The sequence below is a fragment of the Agelaius tricolor genome, unplaced genomic scaffold (assembly GCF_023055355.1).
Source record: "Agelaius tricolor isolate 1412-34295 unplaced genomic scaffold, bAgeTri1.0.p SCAF_36, whole genome shotgun sequence".
NCBI lineage: Eukaryota > Metazoa > Chordata > Aves > Passeriformes > Icteridae > Agelaius > Agelaius tricolor.
The window spans coordinates 2,208,210-2,230,681 of record NW_027269296.1 but is presented as its reverse complement, the minus strand read 5'-3'; the positions used below and the strand labels follow the sequence as shown (position 1 = coordinate 2,230,681).

The 22,472-nt window shown below is 49.9% G+C and overlaps 1 protein-coding gene and 1 long non-coding RNA gene across 2 annotated transcripts; one reads left to right on the top strand and one right to left on the bottom strand.

Annotated features, from left to right (window-relative positions):
- Nucleotides 1–993: 993 nt before the first annotated feature.
- Nucleotides 994–21,893, top strand: SMAP2 (small ArfGAP2). The gene is made up of 10 exons (XM_071453559.1): nt 994–1,166; nt 13,226–13,359; nt 13,837–13,922; nt 15,147–15,225; nt 16,053–16,133; nt 16,597–16,675; nt 17,340–17,443; nt 18,185–18,350; nt 19,063–19,373; nt 20,665–21,893. Exons 1-10 carry the CDS (start codon nt 1,064–1,066, stop codon nt 20,806–20,808), a joined length of 1,287 nt encoding a protein of 428 aa, XP_071309660.1. The 5' UTR covers nt 994–1,063; the 3' UTR covers nt 20,809–21,893.
- On the bottom strand, nt 19,544–20,357 carry LOC139603101 (uncharacterized). Its single transcript, XR_011683571.1, has 2 exons — nt 19,794–20,357; nt 19,544–19,707 (listed from the first exon to the last, which is right to left on the bottom strand). It is a non-coding gene; the product is annotated as an uncharacterized lncRNA (long non-coding RNA).
- Nucleotides 21,894–22,472: the final 579 nt, after the last annotated feature.

Genomic DNA, 22,472 nt, shown 5'->3' with positions numbered 1-22,472 from the left:
TGGGAGGATTATGTAATTCCGGCTGGTTTTTCAGTGCTTCAGTGACAGATTTCTGTCTCTTGTCGGTGCCATTGATCGTTTTTTATCGCGGCTTTTCGGGTACTGCCCGTCCTGAAATTCTCTCCTGCACTGCCAGGTCCCCCCTCCAGGCCAGGGGACAGCACCCCAGGGTCCCCCAAAATCTCCCACCCAGCACCGCTGTACCCCTGAGTCCTCCCCAGTCCCATACCCAGCACATCAGAGCCTCCAAAACCCCAAATCCCTGGACCCCCGCCCAGCATCCTAGCACCATGAGCCCCCCAAAATCCCACACACAGCAGCTCTGTAGCCCTGAGCACTCCAGGGTCCCCCAAAATCCCCCATCCAGCATCCCTGAGCACCCCAAAATCCCACATAAAGCATCTCTGTACCCCTTTTTTCAGCAGAAAGCCCCCTGAGCACCCAAGAGCCCCCCAAAATCCCACACCCAGCACCCTGAGCCCCCCAAAATCCCCCACCCAGCCCCTCTGAGCCCCCCCAAAACCTCCCACACAGCATCTCTGTACCCCTCAGCACCACAGAGTCCCCCAAAATCCCCCAGACAGCCCCTCTGAACACCCAAAAATCCCCCAGCCAGCCCCTCTGAACCCCTCCAAACCCCCCAAGTCCCCCACCCAACGTCTCTGAGCCCCCCAAAATCCCACATACGGCATCTCTGTACCCCTGAGCATCCCAGGGTCCCCCAAAATCCCCCACCCAGCACCCCTGAGCCCCCAAAATCCCCCATCCAGCCCTTCTGAGCCCCCCAAAATCCCCCTCCTCTGCCTGGCCCCCCATTAACACCCCCCATCATCACGTGACCCTCCCCATTCATACCTCTATGGCCCCGCCCCTTCTCTTCCTATTGGCTTCCGCCCGCGCGCCGCAACCAATCACCGCCCAGCACCGGCGGCGCACGGAGGGGGGCGTCGCCGCGCGGGGCCGGCGCTGATTGGCTCCTCCCCTGGCCGTAGCCCCGCCCATAGCGGAAGCAGGAAGCGGGCGGGCCGGCCGTGACCCGCGGGCGGGCAGCGCCGGCCGCGCCATGACGGGAAAATCGGTGCGGGACGTGGAGCGCTACCAGGCGGTGCTGGCCGGGCTGCTGGCCGAGGACGAGAACAAGTTCTGCGCCGACTGCCAGGCCAAAGGTAGCGCGGATGAGCGGCGGAGCCTGCGGAGCCCGCGCCGCACCGGATGCACCCCCTCGGTGCCCCCCCCACCCCAACCGCACCGGCCTCGTCGCTCGGTGCTCTCCGGTGTGGCCGCTCCGCTGAGGGTTGGACACCCCCGGGTGGGTCTGGTGGGGATGATACTTCCACCAGAGGGGAGCGCTCCGGTGGTGGCGGGGGGACAACGGTGCTGGCCCGGCGGTTACGGGGGTTGTGCGGGGGAAGAGGCTGAGCCGGCCCGGGGGGCTCGGGGGAGAGAACGGGGTGGGTTTGGGGCAAGAACGGTGGGGTTTGGGGGCACGAACTGGATGGGTTTGGGGCAGAGAAGAGAGTGGCTTTGGGGGCAAGAACAGGGTGGTGTTAGTGGAAAGAACCCGGTGGTTTTAGAGGAAAAAACTCCGTGGTTTGAGAGGGAGAACAGGGTGGGTTTTGGGGCAATAACCCGGTGGTTTTGACAGAAAGAACCCGGTGGTTTTAGGGAGGAGAACTCCGTGGTTTGAGGGGGAGAATAGGATGGTTTTGGGTGGGAAAACGGGGTGGTTTTGGGGGCACAACATGGTTGTTTTGGGGGAAAGAGCTCCGTGGTTTGAGAGGGAGAACAGGCTGTGTTTGGGGAAGAGAACAGGGTGGTTTTGGGGGAGAGAACACGGTGGTTTTCAGCAGAAAACCCCCAGATTTTTGGCTGCAGCCCAGCTGGGTTTGGTGCGAGTTGCACCGGGAGGAGCTGCTGGGGGAACAAGGGGAGATGGGGAGGGAGCGGCACCAAATCTCCCTGTGGGGAATCCCGGGAAACACCCCAGAGTGGGTGTGGGGGCCTCTCCTGAAAGGGGGGAAGAAGAGGGACCGGGAAAACCCGGGGCTGTGGAATTGAGGGAATTCCAGCTGGGGAGTCACATCCTGTCCCCTGGGGCTGGAATGCCAGCGGCAGGACCTGCCCTGGATGCTGGGAGCACAGGGAGGGAGCTGTGACCTCACCCCGGCATCATGGACCACTGGAGGAATTCAGATTTCTGGAATTCAGGTTTCTGTCTCCTCCTTTGCCACCTGAATTTTCCCTGTGAGGGTGGTGAGGCCCTGGCACAGGAATCTGTGGCTGCTCCATCCCTGGAATTGTTCAAGGCCAGCCTGGGATAGTGCAAGGGACAGGAGGAGCTTTAAGGTCCTTCCCAACCCAAACCATTCCATGTTTTTCTGATTCCAAGGTGTGTTATGACCCTGGTCTTATCTGAGAGAGGAAATGTTTGAATTTCAGAGGATAAAACAAAGGAATAAAACTGTTCCTTGTCCCCTGTGGTTGCTGCTTTGTTTTCTTGCAGCAAAAGAGTTAAAGTTGCCCAAAATCCTGTTTTAATGAGCTGCCATAATCTCTTGGAGATCTGGACTTGAGCCTCTGTTTCCCAAGAGCTGCTGGAATTGAACTTGGAGGAGGGATTGGCCAAATCCATCTGTAAACAAAGGCCTTGCTGACCTCAGTGTGACCTCCAAAACTGCACAGCCCCCTTGAACAACGTTCAGAATTAGATAATTATGATTTCTTTTCACCCCAAACCACAACAGCCTCATCCCTCCCACCTGCCTGGAGCACACCTGGTGGTGGTGTGGATCAGGATGTTCCTCCACTGTGCCAATCCTTTATCTCTTGGCACCTCCTGGAGGGCAGCAATAGCTCCTTCATCTCAGCTCCCAGGCCTGGGAGAGGGCAAATTCCACCAAAATGGGAATAAATTCAACCCCACAGCTCTGGGTGATGGAGCTTCTCCCGGTCAGGACTCCAGATAATTAATTATTTATTTATTATTTATTTTTTATTTATTATAATGAAGCTCTGGGGTGGAGTTGAGCCTTTCCAAAGCTGGGAGCTGGGATTGCACCGATCCTGGAGGGCAGGCTGGGGCTGTCCCCAGCTATCTGAGCCATTAATTACCCCCTGCACTAATGACATTCCTGGCAGTGGGAAATCTCCTCCTCCAGGGCATGAGCTGGCTCTGCCCAGAGCTCCAAGGAATTGCTGCGGTTTTGGGGCAGTTTTGGTATTTTTGGTGACTGGAGCTATCTCTGCCTGAAGCTCTAAGGAATTGCTGCGGTTTTGGGGCAGTTTTGGTGGTTTTGGTGCATGGAGCTGTCCCTGCCCAGAGTTCCAGGGATTTGCTGCAGTTTTGGGGCAGTTTTGGTGCATGGAGCTGTCTCTGCCCAGAGCTCCAAGGAATTGCTGCGGTTTTGGGGCAGTTTTGGTGGTTTTGGTGCATGGAGCTGGCTCTGCCCAGAGTTCCAGGGATTTGCTGCAGTTTTGGGGCAGTTTTGGTGCATGGGGCTGTCTCTGCCCGAAGCTCCAAGGAACTGGTGCAGTTTTGGGGCAGTTTTGATATTTTTGGTGAATGGAGCTGTCTCTGCCCAGAGCTCCAAGGAATTCCTGCAGTTTTGGGGCAGTTTTGGTACTTTTGATGAATGGAGCTGTCTCTGCCTGAAGCTCCAAGGAATTCCTGCAGTTTTGGGGCAGTTTTGGTGACTGGAGCTGTCTCTGCCTGAAGCTCTAAGGAGTTCCTGCAGTTTTGGGGCAGTTTTGGTGACTGGAGCTGTCTCTGCCCAGACTCCCAGGGAATTCCTGCAGTTTTGGGGCAATTTGGGTACTTTTAGTGAATGCAGCTGTCTTGGCCCAGAGCTCCAGGGAATTGCTTCAGTTTTGGGGCAGTTTTGGTACTTTTGATCAATTGTGGTGCCACAAGAGATGTCTCTGCATGGAGCTCCAAAGAATTGCTGCAGTTTTGGGGCAGATTTGGTATTTTTGGTGAATGGAGCTGTCTCTGCCCAGAGTCCCAGGGTTTTGCTGCAGTTTTGGGGTAGTTTGGATACTTTAGGTGACTGGAGCTGTTTCTGCCCAGAGTTTCAAGGAATTCCTGCAGTTTTGGGGCAGTTTTGGTACTTTTGATGAATGGAGCTGTCTCTGCCTGAAGCTCCAAGGAATTCCTGCAGTTTTGGGGCAGTTTTGGTATTTTTGGTGAATGGAGCTGTCTCTGCCCAGAGCTCCAGGGATTTGCTGCAGTTTTGGGGCAGTTTGGGTACTTTTGGTGAACATGGAGCTCTCCCAGCTCTGATGCCAAGGAAGTCCTGATGTTCCTCATGGAATAACTGCAACATCCCACTCTGCCCATGGAAAGGAGCCTGGGGGGCCCTCAGCACTTCCAGGGGTGTCTGGAACCAAAACTGGGCAGGGACTGGAGCAAACTGGGACAGTGGGAAATGTCCCTTGCCCGTGGCAGAGGTGAATTAAATGAGATTTAAGGTCCTTCCCACCCGAGCCATTGTGAGACTCTGTGAAATCCCAGGGTGCTTTTGCTGCTGCAAAAACTGCTCAGAGTTGTTGTTTTGCAGGAAATTGGGTGAAATCTCTTCACTGTCTTCCTCTTTTTGTGTTGCCAACCTCGTGTTTGGGGGAACTGGGAGAGCTGAGCCAGGGCGCTTGATGAGTTCTAAATCCTCTCCTTGGAGGTCTTTGCTGTGGGAATCACTTGGAAAAACACCTGGAGAGAGCAGCACTTGCTGGGCAGGTGGGATTTTTGCTGCTGGTGCCATTCCAAGGGGTGGCTGTGGTGTTCCTGTGTGTGTCTGAGAGATGCTGCACAGCCTGAGCTGAGCATCCAGCAGCACATTCCCTGCTTGGAACGTGAGAACCTGCAGCTGGGATGGCTGAGGGAGGGAGGGATGAGGTGAAATCTCTGTTGGGATCTGGAAAATTCCCACGGAGCGACACGGAGTGGATTCAGTGCTGCTCCCGCAGCTGCTCTGCAGCCCCAGCTAATTGTGTTTGGTTCTCTCCTTCTCCCAAATCCTTCCCCCTGCTCTCCAGTCCCATCCATGCACCCAGCAGGCTCCGTGGATCCCGGGGTGGCGCCGTCGGAGCGGGAGCTCCCCGGGGAGCTGAGCCCAGAGGTTCCCCAGAGGGTTCAGGTTGCTCCTCCCTGGTCTGTCTGGCTCTTCATCCCTTTGTCTTGTGAGATCCAGGGGTTCCAGGCTCTGGAAAAGGTGACATTCTCACTCCAAACTGGATGTTTCCTTCAATCCAGGAGGGATTTGTGCAGGCCTGAGGTGAAGCTCCACAAACTTCATCAGAGCAGGGTTGGTGCCAGGTGATTTTGCTTTCTATGGATGTTAAAATCCCTAGGAATTTCAGGTTGCCCTGTGCTCCCCCCTGGTCTGTCTGGCTCTTCCCTTCATCCCTTTGTCTCGTGAGATCCATGGGTTCCAGGCCTAAATCCATCCCTAGTATCCTGAGGGATTAGGTGGGAGAAGTGAACACAGCATAAATCCAGGTTTAATTCTTCACCAATAAAAAAAAAAGGGGTAGGATTGGGGAAATCCCTGCCCAGAGATGGGTAAATATGGGATGGGAAGGGGGAAAAGCTTGGGGTGGAGTAGGTGGTATGGGGAGCCTGACTTATTATTATTGTCCTATGGGGGAGCTGCTTTAGTCCAGCCTAACTCCTGTTAATCCAAACCAAACATTCCCTGAAAACCTGCGTGACTCAACTCCTCCTCCTCCAGCAGCCTCTTGAGCTGCAGCTGAATTTCCTTCAATTCCAAGAGGAACTCTAATTGAAATAGCTGCTGGAACAGCTGCATGGGAGGAAGGAGGATGAGGATGGCAGCGCTGATGGAGGGGGAGTGGTGCAGCCTGTGCCTTCCAAAACCCAGAGTGGAGGGGCTGGAACTGCTCAGCTCGGCTTAGGAAATCTGGGATGAGGAGAAAGCTCAGCTTTAGGCAAGGGAATCTTGCCAGAGGGATCCTTGTGGGTTGTGTGTGTGTGTTCATTTGAATCTTCAGCTGCAGCCACAATATTCTGGGATCTTCCATTATTCTGCTTTTCTGCTCTTCCCAGCTCAGGTCTGGTGCACAAAGGGAGTGGAAATGCTCCAAGATTCACTTTATCCCTCTGGAATCTTCACCTCAGCAGGGTAAAACTGGGAGAGGACACAGCTCTGTCCACCCTGAGCCTGCCTGGAGCTGCACCTTCCCACTCAAGCAAGGGGAAAAAAGCATCAGTGCTCCCAACAGGGCTTTAGTGTGGAATTAGTTGTGGGAAGATCCCTTTTAAGCAGAGCTCTGAGTCACACTTGGCCCTACATCTGCCAGAAATAGGGATAATCCCCAGAGCAGCAGCAGCACCTGGGCTCTCTGTGCTGACCCACCTGGGGAGTGGAGGTGGGAAAAGAAAATTCAACCCCCCAAAAATAAAAAAAATTAAAATTACCCCACGTGATTCCCAGCTGGAGTAAAGTTTGTTCCTATAGAAACTGCCAGGAGTTATGTAAGGAAATGGCAGCTGCAGTGCAAAGGGAGCTCGTGCTCCAAAATGCAAAGTAGGTCTTGAAAGCGAGCAAAAAGTCAGGAATAGCTCAGGGCTCCTTCAGGTTGGTCCCTGGTAGTGATTGTTCCCTGTGTCCCAGGAAATCTGGGACAAAATTGGAGCTTTTAGGAGGAGCTGTCTTGAACTTGGAGCAGTGAGTGCAAGGCTGGGTTTACCTGGGCCTTAATAAATTGGTTTTTCTCTATTTTTGGTAATATATGCCGTTTCTTCCTGCCCCTTTCCCTAGGAATTTCAAGGGATGTTTAGCTCATGAGACTGAAAATCAGTATTACTGTAACCAAGATATTAATTCAGATTATTATGATTATCATGTTTAGCTCTAGATACTGCAAAAATTCTCAATCCATCAAAACTGACCCAGGACCTTCCTCTGCTCAGAGCTTTTCTAAAAGGACTTGGTGGCTTCTAAAACATCCTTAAATTAAATTGGAAAAACAGAGTCTAAATATTTTCAACACCAAGTGACAAATTAAAACCATCTTTAAAAGCAGCAAAATTCTATTTACAGCATCAAAAGCCAACTTAGTGATGGCAGAGCTTCCACCCTGCTGCTCTGTTTACAGGTGCACCTATCACCTAAATTATTTGCATTTCATGGAAATTCAGACTTCCTTGGAATCTGCAGTTTCTAGGATTGGCTGATGTGTGGTTTTGCTCCAAAAAATGATGCCACAGGAAGTCCATGGCTTGTGGAACTGACTGATTTTTTTTTTTTTTTTTTGATGTATATTTATATTTTTAAGCTGTGTCACCATCAGTGTTGATGATGTCACCCAGTTGTTTTTCATGGATCCTGGTGATAAAACTGCTTGAAATTGTCCCTGTCACCTTTTTATTGACTGGAGGAACATCCAACCCTTTCTGCAGCAGCAGGAAAGCCCCACCCTGCTGTTCACAGAAATTTTCATTTCCTGCACCTGCACTTCAAAGAACACGATGGTAGCAGTGATAAAACTGCTCATCTTTACCCAAAAACACACAAATCTTGGGCTTCAAGGCCACAAGCCCTCAAGTATTGGATATTTTTTGCTAAACTGGAAAATTTTCTGGCAGAAATCAGAGCCAGCACCTTTGTTTTTCTTGCAAAATGTGGTTGAGGCCTGTAATTACTGTGTGGAGGGAAAAAAACTGAAAATGAAAATAAAACCCCCAAACAGCCCTTTCTTCTTTCAAAGGATGGCATAGAGTTGATTTTTTTGGGTGATTGAACTACTTGATCAGGTGTAGATTTTTATCAAACACCTTTTGTGGGTGTTCTGGTGAGGGTTTGGCTTTAGCATCCCCTGAGAGCTGCACAAATCCCTCAGACTGGGCCCAGATCTGGGAGTGCAGCAGGGATTAATCCCAAATCCGAGGTGGATCCCTGATCCCTGCAGCAGGACCCACGCTCAGCTCAGTTATTCATAGTGTTAATAACTCAGTAACATCATTTCAGTGGGGTTTTGGGGCTTTCCTTTGGTTTCCCCCGAGTCCTGGAAGTGCAGAATCGACATTTCCAGCAAAGAGCAGAGGAAGTTGTTTTGCAAGAGAGGCCTTGTCACAGCTCTGAGCAGCGTGAATGGCAGAAAATCCTTGAGCAATTTCTTTCCACAACAAGGAAACCACAAGGCAGAGGAACCTCTTGGAAACTGAGTTCTTTCCTCCTTTGACTCTGCAAAACAAAAATGAGGATTATTCAGCTTGGACTGGAGGAGATTTTTCCCTGGGTGAGGGATAACCCCTGGCAGGGATTTTCTTGTTCCAAGGAGAATTCCCCACATCCCTTTTCCTCAGCTGGATGGTTCCACAGCCAGACATGGGGCATTTTTTTGGGATCCATGCAAGAAGCTGCTCATTTCCACTGGGAATAGTTCACCAGGCTCTCCATTCTGATGCTCCCTCAATCCTGCCCATGGAAGCATCTCTTTTTTTTTATTTTTTTCCCTGCTCTTCCTTTTCCAAGGAGCTGTGGTTTTGCAGCCAGCTCCTGGTTTATTTTTAAATGCTTTCTGCAGAGTTATTACAGCAAAAAAAAAAAAAAAAAAAGTTGCCTCAGGAACTTGGGCCAGAATTTGGTGCCTGAGTGAGGGGTGAGGAGTGAATCCCCTCAGGATTTCTCAATTAAAACCCCTCCAGGGTGTGAACTTGGAGCAAGTGACTCATTTGGAGCAGGCTCCTCAGGCTGGGAGTTGAAAAGGGAATTAGGCTGGGGGTTTTAAAGGGAATTAGGATCCTTTTCAGTCATTCAGATTATTCAGCAGCCCTTGGAGCATTAATGAGCAGCATTAGATGGGGACTGGAGCTGGCACGAGCAGCTTGGTATGTGGAGTTTGTTTTGACAGGCTGGGATGTAAAACAGGCTCTGGAATTGTCTCCTGGAGCTGGGCACTGAATCCCTGCTGGATCCTCCTCCCTTGGGAATGTTCAGGAAAACTGGGAATGAAAATTCACTGAGCAAGGGATGCTCTGGGGTTTGTGATCCTCCTGCAGCCCCTGCCAAGCTTGGAGTCTGAGCTAACCCAAATCGTGTGCCAGAGCTCAGTGGGCAGCCAGCCTCTGAAAATGTTGGGATTCTCACTCCACATTGGTTTTTCCTTCAATCCAGGAGGGATTTGTGCAGGCCTGAGGTGAAGCTCCACAAACTTCCTCAGAGCAGGTGACTTTGCTTTCCATGGCTGTTAAAATCACCCCTAGCATCATAAAATCAGACATAAAATCATCATAAAGCTGAGACAGAAGCAGTGGCAGCACCAGGCAAGGCTGGCACTGGAGCAAACTCCCAATTTTCCATGTGGGAATGGGGTTTCCATTTTGGCCTGGTGCCTCTGAGGGCCCTCAGGGGAATTGACTTTAGAACATCAACCCGAGGATTCATGCAAGAAACAATTTTTTTTAGTGGTTTAAGGAGCTGAATGTTTCTGTTGGCCTTGTCCTCAACCCTCTGGGAGATAAATAAATCCATAATTCCCTGAGCCAGGAGGGTGAGGCGCCCCTGTCCTCAATTGGAGGTGGGTGTCAGGGCGTGCCCACTTTTTGTGAGGGGTGATAATTCCCCCAGGCAGCTCTGCAGCGCTGATTAAAGCTGCCCCGTTGTTATTTATTGATATCACCCCGTTTTTCTCAGAAAAAAATGTTCCCCTAAACTCCAACCCAGGCGTTTTTCCCCCTTTTTATCACTGAAGCTGCTGCAGAGTCTGAGCTGGGGCTGAGTTTTGGGGAAGTGCAAAGCAGCAGCACGGGGTGAAAAAGTCACATCTGGAGATGCCACCTGGAGCTTTTTCGAGTCGAGTCACCTTGAAAAGAGCTGTGAAACCCTGGGGAAATGCCTGCAAAAAGCCCTAAAAAGCCGAATCTGAGTCGCTGGGCACTTGCAGGGAGATTTTTAGTGGGAGATGTTCCAGTGTGAGCTGCTCCAAAGAGGGAAGTGGGAGGTTGTTTACATCTGCACCAAACCCTTCCCCCCTCCCACAACCTCAGGGCTCTATGAGACATTTTAAAAGAACATTTTTCGGAGGCATTTGAAGGTTAAAGTGTTGGTTTAGTTAAGCTGGGTGTCTGGGAAGGGGATGTTGGATCCAGCCTGACCCCAGCAGGGTTTGCTGTGGCTGCAGGATTAGGGAGCATTTTGGGAAATTCAGATTTCCTCCCTGTGTGGCTCTGAAGTCCCTCCTGTCACACAGCAGAGCCCTGAGCTGCTGGGGTCACAATCTGTGAAAACCAACCCCACATCTCCCGGATCCTCTATTCCCTGCAGGTTTGAGACCTTTCCTGCAGCTCCTCCTGGCTGTGCAGGGACACCCAAATCCCAGCTGGAATCTCCCCAGGGAACAGCTCCCCCCTGGTTGTATCATGAGTTTATTGCTGGGAGGGGTGCAAAAACCCCCTAAATATTCATTTTTAATTTAGATATAACCAAGCTGCTCCATCCTGGCTCTCCCAGAATTTGGATTCAGGAATTGCAGCACATTCCAGACGTGGTTCCCTTGTTGTCCCAGACCCTGAGGGGACACTGGAGCAGCAGGAGGATGTGACATTAACCCTGAGTCATGTTTTAGTGGGAGGTTGTGGTGGCCTGAGCTGGTCCATGTGACAAACCCAGTGAGCTGATTACTCCAGGAGCTGCCCATTAATCCTTTTAGTCCTATCAAGGCTAAATTTATCTGGAGTTTTAAATCTAACCTTGAATCTCATGATAATCCTGCCAGCAGTCTCACGTTAGAGCCCTGGGGGTGGATCTGGGAGAGAATTCCATGCAGAAATCACAGGAAGGATCCTGGCTAAAGGTTTTTATTCCCAGTTTTTTGGGCATGTTCAGGTGGTGCTGAAGCTGTGGGTTTTGCTTTGATAATAAAGGAGGTAATAAAGGGACTGAGGTGTAGGCAAGAGTGTCTGGGAAGTGAATTTCTCAGCTCCATTAAATTGATATCATTCCCTGAAGAGGGAAAAAACAGCAAATAATGGCAGGAAAGGCCAGAAAATTTAATAAAGGCATTTTTAAAGTGAATTCCCTGGAAGAGGTGCTGGAGTTACCTGTTGGAGGTTGGATACCTGTGCTCTGGAAGGGTCTCTGAGTGCATTATCAGCTCCAAATCCCTCAGGATGCTCCAGGCTTTCCCCAGGAACAGGAATTAAACTGTTAACAGCATCTCAAATACAGCACTGCTTTTTTAGGGCTTTGAAATTACACTTTTCCCCTCTCTTCCCCCTCCCACCTCCCTCTCATTAACTCGAGGCTCTGCTATTTTAGCTGTGGCAAGAAAAGCAGGATAACTCTTCATCATCCAGAAGAATGTCTGGAAAAAAAAGGGCTGGTGGAGGGATGTTTGATCCCTAATTCTGTGTTTTCCCAGTTTCTCGTGCACTGGGACACCAGTTTGTGTTGGGAGCTGGGAGAAAAGGGTTTAATTTTTAAAAATTCCTAAAATATTCAGGATTGAAGGTCTGGGAGAGGGGTGGGAACTCCTGTGGATCTCTGTATGCCCTACTGGGATTCCTGGGTGCATCTGAGCTCCTTTATCTTTCCCTGCTGGAGGAAAGGGTTTAATTTTAAAATATTCCTAAGATATTCAGGATTGAGGGTCTGGGAGAGGGGTGGGAACTCCTGTGGATCTCTTTATGCCCTGCTGGGATTCCTGGGTGCATCTGAGCTCCTTTATCTTTCCCTTCTGGATGTTTTTTTGGTTTTTTGATCCCTGGCATGATCTCCCATCCACAGCTTGGAGCTGTCCTGCATGAAAACCAGGAATGTGTGACCTTAATCAATGCCTTTATTTTATTTTGACCCAGGAAAAGCAAATCATGTCCATCAGAGCTGTGGAAACTGGAGTGAACTGCTCATTCCTTGGGCTGGGATTGATTTTGGGGCCAAATCCTGGGCTTGGTGCTTGGTCCTGGCTCAGCTGGGAATTCCTGCCCAGCACTGAGGAGATTTGAAGATGCTGAGTGGGGTTTTTTTTTTTGCTGTAGGGAATATTCTGGAGCTGATCCCAGGTTATTCAGGAAAAAAAGCAGAATCACAGACAGAGCTCAGGGGGGGTTAGAGTTTTTTGGGGGCTTTAAATTCCTGTTTTCTTCCCTCTTCTTGTGTGGATGGAAGAGGAAGGCAATAAATCAGGGATAATGATTGGAGGAGATCTTGGAAGGGTTTTATCCAATTCCTTCCTCAGAGCAGGAAAAATGCAAAAATTTACCTCAAATTCAGCTGTTTTGGAGGGATTTTAGATCTGAGGGGATTTAGATCAGTAACAGCACCAGGTGAGAGCTTTTTCTTGGTGAAATCAGGAACTTCTTCCCTCACGTCAGTGATTTTTTTCCCCCTCACAGAAAGAAAAAGACAAAACTGTTTCAATTCCTGATTTTTTTCCCTCCTGGAGTTGTTTGATTTGTGTGGATGGAAGAGGGAGGCAATAAATCTCCAGGGATAATGATTGGAGGAGATCTTGGAAGGGTTTTATCCAATTCCTTCCTCAGAGCAGGAAAAATGCAAAAATTTACCTCAAATTCAGCTGTTTTGGAGGGATTTTAGTTTTGAGGGGTTTTAGATCAGTAACAGCACAGGTGTGAGGTTTTTCTTGGTGAAATCAGGAACTTTTTCCCTCATGTCAGTGATTTTTTTCCCTCACAGAAAGAAAAGGACAAAACTGTTTCAATTCCTGATTTTTTTCCCTCCTGGAGTTGTTTGATTTGTGTGGATGGAAGAGGGAGGCAGTAAATCTCCAGGGACAATGATTGGAGGAGATCTTGGAAGGGTTTTATCCAATTCCGTGCTCAGAGCAGGAAAAATGCAAAAATTTACCTCAAATTCAGCTGTTTTGGAGGGATTTTAGATCTGAGGGGATTTAGATCAGTAACAGCACCAGGTGAGAGCTTTTTCTTGGTGAAACCAGGAATTTCTTCCCTCATGTCAATGATATTTCCCTCACAGAAAAAAAAAAGGTCAACAAAACTGTAAATTCTTGATTTTTTTCCCCTCTTGGAGCAGTTTGATTTGTGTGGATGGAAGAGGGAGGCAATAAATCCCCAAGGATAAAGATTGGGAACTTCCTCCTGATGGTGGAATTCCAGTTTCCAGCCTGGATGAGAACCCAAAGGCCTCAATCCCAGTTCACTCGGTGCAGTTTCCCAGTTCCTCCAGGCAAAAACAAAAATTAAAAAAGGGTTGGATTGGTGGAAAACACTTTCTTGTTCTCTTCCCAGGGCCACGATGGGCATCCTGGAATCTTGGGGTGTTCATCTGCATCCGCTGTGCTGGGATCCACAGGAACCTGGGAGTTCACATATCCAGGGTCAAATCTGTCAACCTCGACCAGTGGACACAGGAACAGATCCAGGTGAGGGCTGGGGTAACACACTGAGGGTTTTTTTTTTTTAATAAAGCAAGCCAGGATAGCCCAAAAAAAATATGGGGGAAGTGGAGGAGGAAGAAGAATTCCAGCTGGGATGGACTGGGAGGGAAAAGAGCAATAAAATGTCCTCATTCCAAGCTGGACAAACAGCAGAGAGTAAAGCTTAAGGAGCTGCAAATCTCTGTTAAATTACCAATTTCTGCTTCCCACCTCTCCTTCCAGAGGGATTTGGGGTTGCTAACAGGATATTTATCCTGCCTTGGATTAAAAATTGCTTAGAATTGGCAAATGGGGCGGGAGGGGATTGGAGCAGCTGCCTCAGCATCCCCTGGTGGATGAAAAGTGGCTTTCAGGAGGATCCCCCTTCCCTGGATTTCTCTTCCCTGGCAGCCTGGGGTGCTGTGGGAGAGCTTTAATGTTTGGGAAAGGAGAATTTGAAGGAGTTTTTTTTTTGGATTTCAGTGCGTGCAGGAGATGGGGAATGGCAAAGCCAATCGTCTCTACGAAGCCTACCTGCCCGAGAACTTCCGGAGGCCCCAGACAGACCAGCATCCTTTTCATTTCCTGGGAAAACGGGGAAATTCCATGGAGATTTCCATCCTGGAGCTGTGTGGTTAAACCTCCCTGAAGGAGAGGTTGTTCCCTTGGGCAGGGAATGGGAATGAAGGGGTTGGGGTGGAGAACTGGGGCACCAAGGTGACCACAGGAGGTTTCTCTTTACTTCAGAGCCTGTTTGGATTGGGACAGTAAAAAACTGGGAAATATTCACTCTGAAAGTCTCATTTTGGAAGAGCAAAGAGAATTTTGATTTTATTTTTAGCTTAAAGGGGAAAAAAATGCACTGGAATAGAAAATAACCCTTAAAATCCCTTTTTTCCAGTGGGATTTATCTCATTCAGATCTCTGACATTTCAGAGTGAACCCAAAAGCTGAAGGTTTTGGAGGGAATGGGAGGGTTGGGTTTTTTCCAAAGTGCTGAATATTCCAAAGGCTCCATGGAGACCCAACTGTGGCCTTCCAGGAGCTGCAAGAGAGATGGAGAGAGATGATTTACAAAGGACAGGACGGAGGGGGCAGATTTTGGTAGAAGTGGGATTTTGGGAAGGAATTCCTCCCTGTGAGGCTGAGGAGAGGCTGGAATGGATTTCCCAAAAAAAAAAAAAAAAAAAAAAAATTGTGTCTGCCCCATCCCTGGAAGTGTTCCCCAGGCTGGATGGAGCTTGGGATAGTGGAAGGTGCCCCTGCCCATGGGATTTAAGGTCCCTTCCAACCCAAACCAGGCTGGGAATTCTCTGATGGAATTTTCAGCGCTTCAGCTGTAACTCCCACCTTGCAGGAATGCTGAGCAAGCAGGGATAGAATGATGTGAACCTAAAAAAAAAACACCCACAAAAGCACCTTTCCACCATAATTTTTTTGAGTTCATCTGGTACCTGAGGTGTTTTTTGAGGTGCAGGATCCTGTTGTGACCACTGTGATCTGAATGTGCTGAGGGGATGCTTGGGGCAAACAAAACAAAACAAAAAAACAGTGGAGAAAACACAGCAAGGGCTTAAATCCTGATTTAATTCCCTTTTTATAGCACTGAAATAACCTGAAATAACCCAGGGGCAAAAAGCAAGTTGGGATCCAGCAGTAAATTATTTTAAGAAAGTTACTGCTGGAAATGCTCTTTAAACAATGATTTAATTTAGTTACAGCCTGTACCTTGTTCCTCCCTGTCAAATAAGGCTGCTATTCTGGAATCCTTTGTCCTTAACCAGCTGCTGTAGAGCTGTGGAGAGTTTTATCCGGGATAAATATGAAAAGAAGAAATACATGGACAGAAGCATCGACATCAACGCCTTCAGGGTGAGTCTGGAGGCCTAAAATTGTGATTAAAACGAAATATTGAAATATATGTATTGAAATATTCCCTGTGTCAGAGGAAATCCCTTCTCCAGAGCTGCTTGAACTTCATGGAGTGAATTCCTGAGGAGATTTGAAGATGCTGAGTGGGTTTTGTTGTAGGGAATATTCTGGAATATTCAGGGAATATTCCAGGTTATCCAGGTAAAAAAGCAGGGTCACAGACAAGGCAGAGATCAGGGGGTTGGAGTTTTTTGGGTGGTTTAAATTCCTCTTTTCTTCCCTCCTCTTCATCTCACTGGTTGGTTTGTGTGGATGGATGTCTCACATTGGAGGAGGTCTTGGAGAGGATTTTATCCAATTCCTTCCTCAGAGCAGGAAAAATGCAAAAATTTACCTCAAATTCAGCTTTTTCTGAGGGATTTTCGATCTGGGGAGTTTTAGATCAGTAACAGCACCGGGTGTGAGCTTTTTCTTGGTGCAATCATGAACTTTTTCCCTCATATCAGTGATATTTTCCCTCACAGAAAGAAAAGGACAACAAAACCGTGTAAAGTCCTGATTTTTTTTTTTCCTCTTGAAGCTCTTTGATTTGTGTAGATGGAAGAGGGAGGCAATAAATCAGGGATAATGATTGGAGGAGAATTGGAAAGGATTTTATCCAATTCCTTCCTCAGAGCAGGAAAAATGGAAATTTTACCTCAAATTCAGCTTTTACTGAAGGATTTTCGATCTGGGGAGTTTTAGATCAGTAATAGCACTGGGTGAGAGCTTTTTCTTGTTGCAATCATGAATTTTTTCCCTCATGTCTGCCATATTTTCCCTCACAGAAAGAAAAGGACGACAAATGGAAAAGGACCAACGAGTCAGAAAGAAAACTGGAACCCATCATCTTTGAGAAGGTGAAAATGGTAAGAAAAGGAAGAAAAACCACAGAGACACCCCTGAGGCAGAGCAGAGGGATTCCAGCCTCCTCTGGGAGCATTTTTCTGGCCTCAGTCACAGCCTGGGTGCTTTGAGTCACCGCTGGGAGTTTGTTTTGCTCTGCTCCCCGGACACTGAGCAGATGTGCAGGTTGGAATCCAGCTCTTCCCTGCTGGTTTTTCCAGCTCCAGCAGCTGCTTCTCCCTGGTTTAGAGCCTCCTTGGATTTGACAACCTATTGGGACAACAACTGGGAAAATATTCGCTCTGAAATTCTCATTTCGGGGAGAGCAAAGAGAATTTTAATTTATTTTTTTACTTAAATCCACTGGGAAAAAAAAAAAGGGGATTTTAAGGGTTAATCTTGTTAAAAACCATTGTAAATCTTGTAAAACCGTTTCAGAGTGATCCCAAAGGCTGCCCAAGGTTTGTGTTGTTTCTTTTCCCCCAGCCTCAAAAGAAGGACGAAACGCAGCAATCCAGGAAAAGTTCCCCCAAATCTGAGCCAGTCATGGACTTGCTGGGCCTGGGTAAGAGAAATTGCTGCAGAAAATGTGGGAATTTGAGGAGTTCCGGTGCTCATTTTCCCTGTCAGGTGAACAATTCCAGGAATCCAGGAATATTCAGATTGGGATGAGTTTTCCATGTGTTTCCCTTTTTTTGCTGGAACCTGTGGTTTTCCAGGGGCAGCTGGAGCTTTATGTAGAAATTGTGGGAATTTGAGGAGTTTCAGTGCTCATTTTCCCTGTCAGGTGAACAATTCCAGGAATCCTGCAGGAATATTCAGCTTAGGAAGAGTTTTCCATGTGTTTCCCTTTTTTGCTGGAGCCTATGGTTTTCCAGGAGCTGCTGGAGCTCCTCAAATTCCCACAATTTCTACATAATTTCTACAATTATGTAGAAATTGTGGGAATTTGAGGCATTCCAGTCCCAATTTTCCCTGTCAGGTGAACAATTCCAGGAATCCTGCAGGAATATTCAGTTTAGGAAGAGTTTTCCATGTGTTTCCCTTTTTTGCTGGAGCCTGTGGTGTTCCAGGGGCACCTGGAGCTTCATGGGACAAACAGAACCCAGGGGCACTTCCCAAATCCTTCTCCAGGCCCTTCCCAGCTCCAGAGGGATGAGGAAGGTGGGGATCAGGTGTCTGGGAGGGTGGCACAGAGGGGCACACCCAGGACATCTGTGTCCCTGCAGACGCCCCGGTGACAGCGCCCGTCACCAACGGCCGGCCCTGCAGCCTGGAGAAGGACCTGGACCTCTTTGCATCCGTGGGATCCAGCTCAGACTCCTCCAGGAAGGTGAGCTGGGAGTGCTGGGGCTCCTGGTTGGGTCATGGAACCACGGGGTCATTTGGAATGGAGGGGACATTAAAGGGCAGGGATGTCTTGCACTGTGCCAGGGTGCTCCAGGCTGGTCTTGGACACTTCCAGGGATGGGGAATCCAGCTGGGAATGCAGCGTTTCACCAGTGTCTGCCCTGAATGTTCCTTCATCTCAATGTCCCTTAATTAAATCCTGAAATCTCCCTCTTCCATGTTGAAGAATGAGGAATGTCCCTCTTCCATTCCCACAGCTGTGCCACTGTTTTCACCACACACATCAACTGTCTGCCCTGAATGTTCCTTCATCTCAATGTCCCTTAATTAAATCCTGAAATCTCCCTCTTCCATTCCCACATCTCCCTCTTCCATTCCCCTAAACCTTGCTTCATCTAAATTTCCCTTAATTAAATCCTGCAATCTCCCTTTTCCACGTTGAAGAATGAGGAATGTCCCTCTTCCATTCCCACATCTGGCAAAGCTGTGCCACTGTTTTGCCACACACAACTGCCTGCCCTAAACCTTGCTTCACCCAAATTTCTCAATTAAATCCCGAAATCTCCCTCTTAATCTAAAATGAAATCTCCCTCCACCACGTTAAGAATGAGGAATGTCCCTCTTCCATGACCCCAGCACGTCCCTGTGTGTGGATGGGTATTCCCCTTTGCCCCATGCTGGGTTTTGCCCTGATCCTGTCTGTCTGTCTGTCTGTCTCTCCCAGGTTGTTGGTTCCATGCCAACCTCTGGAAGCGCCGGCTCCGTTCCCGAAAATCTGAATCTGTTCCCGGAGCCCGGAGGCAAAGGGGAGGAGGTGGGGAAGAAGCAGCTCTCCAAAGACTCCATCCTGTCCCTGTACGGCTCCCAAACGTCCCAGGTGCCAGCACAAGGTAACCCTGGTGTGAGCTGGGACCAGGGGAGGCTGGGTGGGCTGTCCTGAGGGTGACAAACTTCAGGAGAAATGGGAATGTGGGTGATCCCTGAGAATCCAGAATGGGGAGGGTGGGAAGGGAATGTGAAGCTCATCCTGTTCCAGCCACGCACTTTCCACGATCCCAGGGTGCTCCAAAGATGGCCTTGGGCATTTCCAAAGGTGGAGCAGCCACAGCTTCTCTGGGAAATCCATTCCAGTCCCTCACAGGGAGGAATTCCCTGCCAATATCCAACCCAACCCTCTGGCACTGGGAATGAGGGAGGAATTCCCTCCCAATATCCAACCCAAATCTGCCCTTTAACACTGGGAATCAGGGAGGAATTCCATCCCAATATTCAACCCTGCCCTTTAGCACAGGAAATCAGAGAGGAATCCCTTCCCATCCAACCCTGCACTAGGAATCAGTGAGGAATCCCTTCCCAATATCCAACCCAACCCTCTGGCACTGGGAATGAGGGAGGAATTCCCTCCCAATACCCAACCCAACCCTCTGGCACGGGGAACCTGTTCCTGCACGCCGCTGCCCAAATTCCCTCTCCACCTTCACTGAGAGCTGTGAGCAGCACAAAGAACAGCTCAGCCTGGGCATCCCCAGCCAGGCTGTGGCTGGAATTGTGACATCCCAGCCCCTGAACTGACCCGTTTTTCCCCTCCCTGCCTTTTTCCAGGAGCGATGTTCATGGCGCCGGCTCAGCTGGGCTATCCCGCCGCTCCCTACGCCGCCTTCCCGGGGGTGCCCCCTTCCAGCAGCATGATGGGGGGTTTGATGGCCCCGTCCGTGGGCATGCTGGCCCAGCCCGGGGCTGCTGGCATGGTGGCACCCGTGGCCATCCCAGCCGGCTACGTGGGCAACGTGCTGGGCGTTCCCAACGGGATGATGGGGACGCAGCAGCCCGGGTACGTGGCCGGGGTGGCCGCGGTGCCCCCGGCCGTGTACGGGGTGCAGCCAACGCAGCAGCTGCAGTGGAACCTTGCCCAGGTGAGGGGGAGGCTCCTGGAGGGGTTTTCCAGGGGTTTTTTCTGGAGTTGGGAAGGGGAGGAATGAGGGGATACGCGGCGGGTTGGGGTTGGGGTTGGGGTTGGGGTGGGATCGGGCTCGGTTGTGGAGGGCGGGGAGTGGGAGAGCCTGAGGAGCCCAGGATGGCTCAGGGTGGGAAAGAATCCCAGAGGTTGAGTCCAATCCCAGCCTCATCTCCCATGGACACCTCCAGGGGTGGGGACTCCAAAATTCCCTGGGCAATTCCAAGGCCTGTTCATTCTTTCCATGGGGAAATTCCTGCTGGTGTCCATCCTGTCCTGACGTCCTCCCATATCTGGAGATTACAAACCTCCTTGGAAAAATCCCAAGGCCTGCTTACCCTTTCCATGGGGAAATTCTTGCCCTGAAATCCTCCCGTACCTGGGGACTCCAAACCTCCTTGGAAAAATCCCAAGGCCTGACCACCCTTTCCATGGGCGAATTCCTGTTGATATCCAGCCTGCCCTGAAATCCTCTCATACCTGAGGACTCCAAAATTCCCTGGGCAATCCCAAGGCCTGCCCACCCTTTCCATGGAGAAATTCCTGCTGGTGTCCATCCTGTCCTGACGTCCTCCCACATCTGGAGCCTCCAAACCTCCTTGGAAAAATTCCAAGGCCTGACCACCCTTTCCATGGGCAAATTCCTGTTGATATCCAGCCTGCCCTGAAATCCTCTCATACCCGAGGACTCCAGAATTCCCTGGGCAATTCCAAGGCCTCACCACCCTTTCCATGGGGAAATTCTTGCCCTGAAATCCTCCCGTACCCGGGGACTCCAAACCTCCTTGGATGAATCCCAAGGCCTGTTCATTCTTTCTATGGGGAAATTCCTGCTGGTGTCCATCCTGTCCTGAAGTCCTCTCATACCTGGGGACTCCAAAATTCCCTGGGCAATTCCAAGGCCTCACCACCCTTTCCATGGGGAAATTCTTGCCCTGAAATCCTCCCGTACCTGGGGACTCCAAACCTTGGGCAAGTCCAAGGCCTGACCACCCTTCCCATGGGGAAATTCCTGCTGGTGTCCATCCTGTCCTGAAGTCCTCCCACATCTGGAGACTCCAAACCTCCTTGGAAAGATCCCAAGGCCTGCCCACCCTTTCCATGGAGAAATTCCTGCTGCTATCCCGAGGACCCTCAAGTCCCCCCATGCTGGGGAGTCCCCCCCTGCTCCCCTTCAGGGCTCTGCTGGTTTTGGGAGCTGTGGGCAGCGTCCAGGCCCATCCCTGACCTCTCTCCTGTCCCGTTTGCAGATGACCCAGCAGATGGCTGGGATGAACTTCTATGGAGCCAATGGAATGATGGGCTATGGACAGTCCATGGGAGGAGGAGGAGGAGGAGGAGGAGGAGGAGCCCAGGGCAGCAACCCCTCCCTCAGCTCCCCGCTGTGGAAATGAGCCCTCGCTCGCACGTGACCATTTCTGCCTTTGTTCTGTTCTCCAGACCTGCTCCATCAGACATTCAGGGTTTTTTGCTTTCAGGTTTTGGGTGGGTGGTGGGGGGGGGTGTGACCCAGCCCAACCTGAATTTTTTTTTTTTTTTTTTTTTTTTTCCTCCATCCCTGAGCTCCATCTCTGCCTTTCCACTGTCACAGCCACGGGGACAGCTGGGTGGCAATGCCACTACGAGCTCAGCCCCGTCCTCAGCACAGTCAATGCACACAGGGGAGGGGAAACCTCCCTGCACAAAGCTCCACCAGAGCTCCTGGGTAGCACTTGATGCCCTGCTGGGCACCTGGGCACAGGTGGGACTGGGAAATCTGGACTGAATCCTGCCCAGAAAGCTGGGATTTCTCACTTCAACTTGCAGTGTTAGATTTATTATTTTTGGGTTTTTTTTTTTTTTTTTGTTTTGTTTTTTGTTTTTGGGGGGGTGGGGAACCTCATTTGGTGCTGAGGAACTGGATCTAAGCCGAGCCCAGGGGCAAGCAAGCCTTGCTACCTCCTCCCTCGAGGGGAGCTCTCCCTGCTCCCACCCTCCTTGGAACCAAAGTCCTTGGGAAAAGCCCCTCTCCCACCCACCCACCCACCCTGAGCAAGCAGGAATCTCGCCCAGAGTGGGGGCAAAGCCGATGGAATGTGAAAAACTTGCACTCCAGAGTGAATTTTTCTGGCTGGTGTTAAGATTTGATGGGATTTCACTTTTAACAATCTTAACCAGAGTTAATTCTCCGGGGCCCAGAGCCCTGTGCAAGTTTTCTTACACTTTTAAAAATTATCCTGACATCCTAATTTATACTTTTTTTCATATTATTTCTTTTTTTTTTTTTTTTCTGTTTTGTTTCGTTCTTGTTGTCGTTGTTCCTGTGTAAAATCCTGGTTCCTCCCTTTCCTGGCTCGCTTGGGACATTTTAATCTTAGGCAGATTTCTTTTCTCATCTCCAGTAGAACCCAAAACTGCTTCAAAAGTCAGCAAGAAGTCGGACTTGTGGTCTGCTCTCTCCTGTGGATATGTAAATTCCCAAATAAAATATTGCAGTGGACTCCTCTGGTGCTGGTGGTCACTCCAGGTGTGGGAATTGAGGGGATTTCATCCCAAAAATCAGCCCAGATTCCCTCTGGTTTTGGGCTCTGTCCCAAATGCCAGGGAGCTGAGGGAGCACAGCCAGGCCTGGAAGAATCCAGAGTTGACACTTTTATATACAAACCCCTCAGCTTTGGGATGGGGGGAAGGTGGAGCAGAATTCCTGCAGCTGCTGGGATGAAATTATTTCATTCCAGCTTTAATTCCATCATTCCAACCGTTTTCAACTCGGGTTTAACAAAACCTTGTGGGGGCTCGTCCGAAAACGTGAAGGGGCAGGGAAAATCAGAGAATTGTGGAATTGCAGGATGGTTGGGGTCCCATTCACCCCCTGCTCCTTTCCCCATCCCAGATTTTTCCTTTGGACACTTGCAGGGGTGGAGCAGCCAGAGCTTCCCTGGGAATCCCATCCCATCCCCTCCTCATCCTCACAGGGAGGAATTTCATCCCAAAATCCCACCCAACCCTGCCCATTCCCATTCTTCCTGTCCCTCCCCATTTTTCCTGGGAAGCTGGAGGGGATTTGGGAACCAGGGAG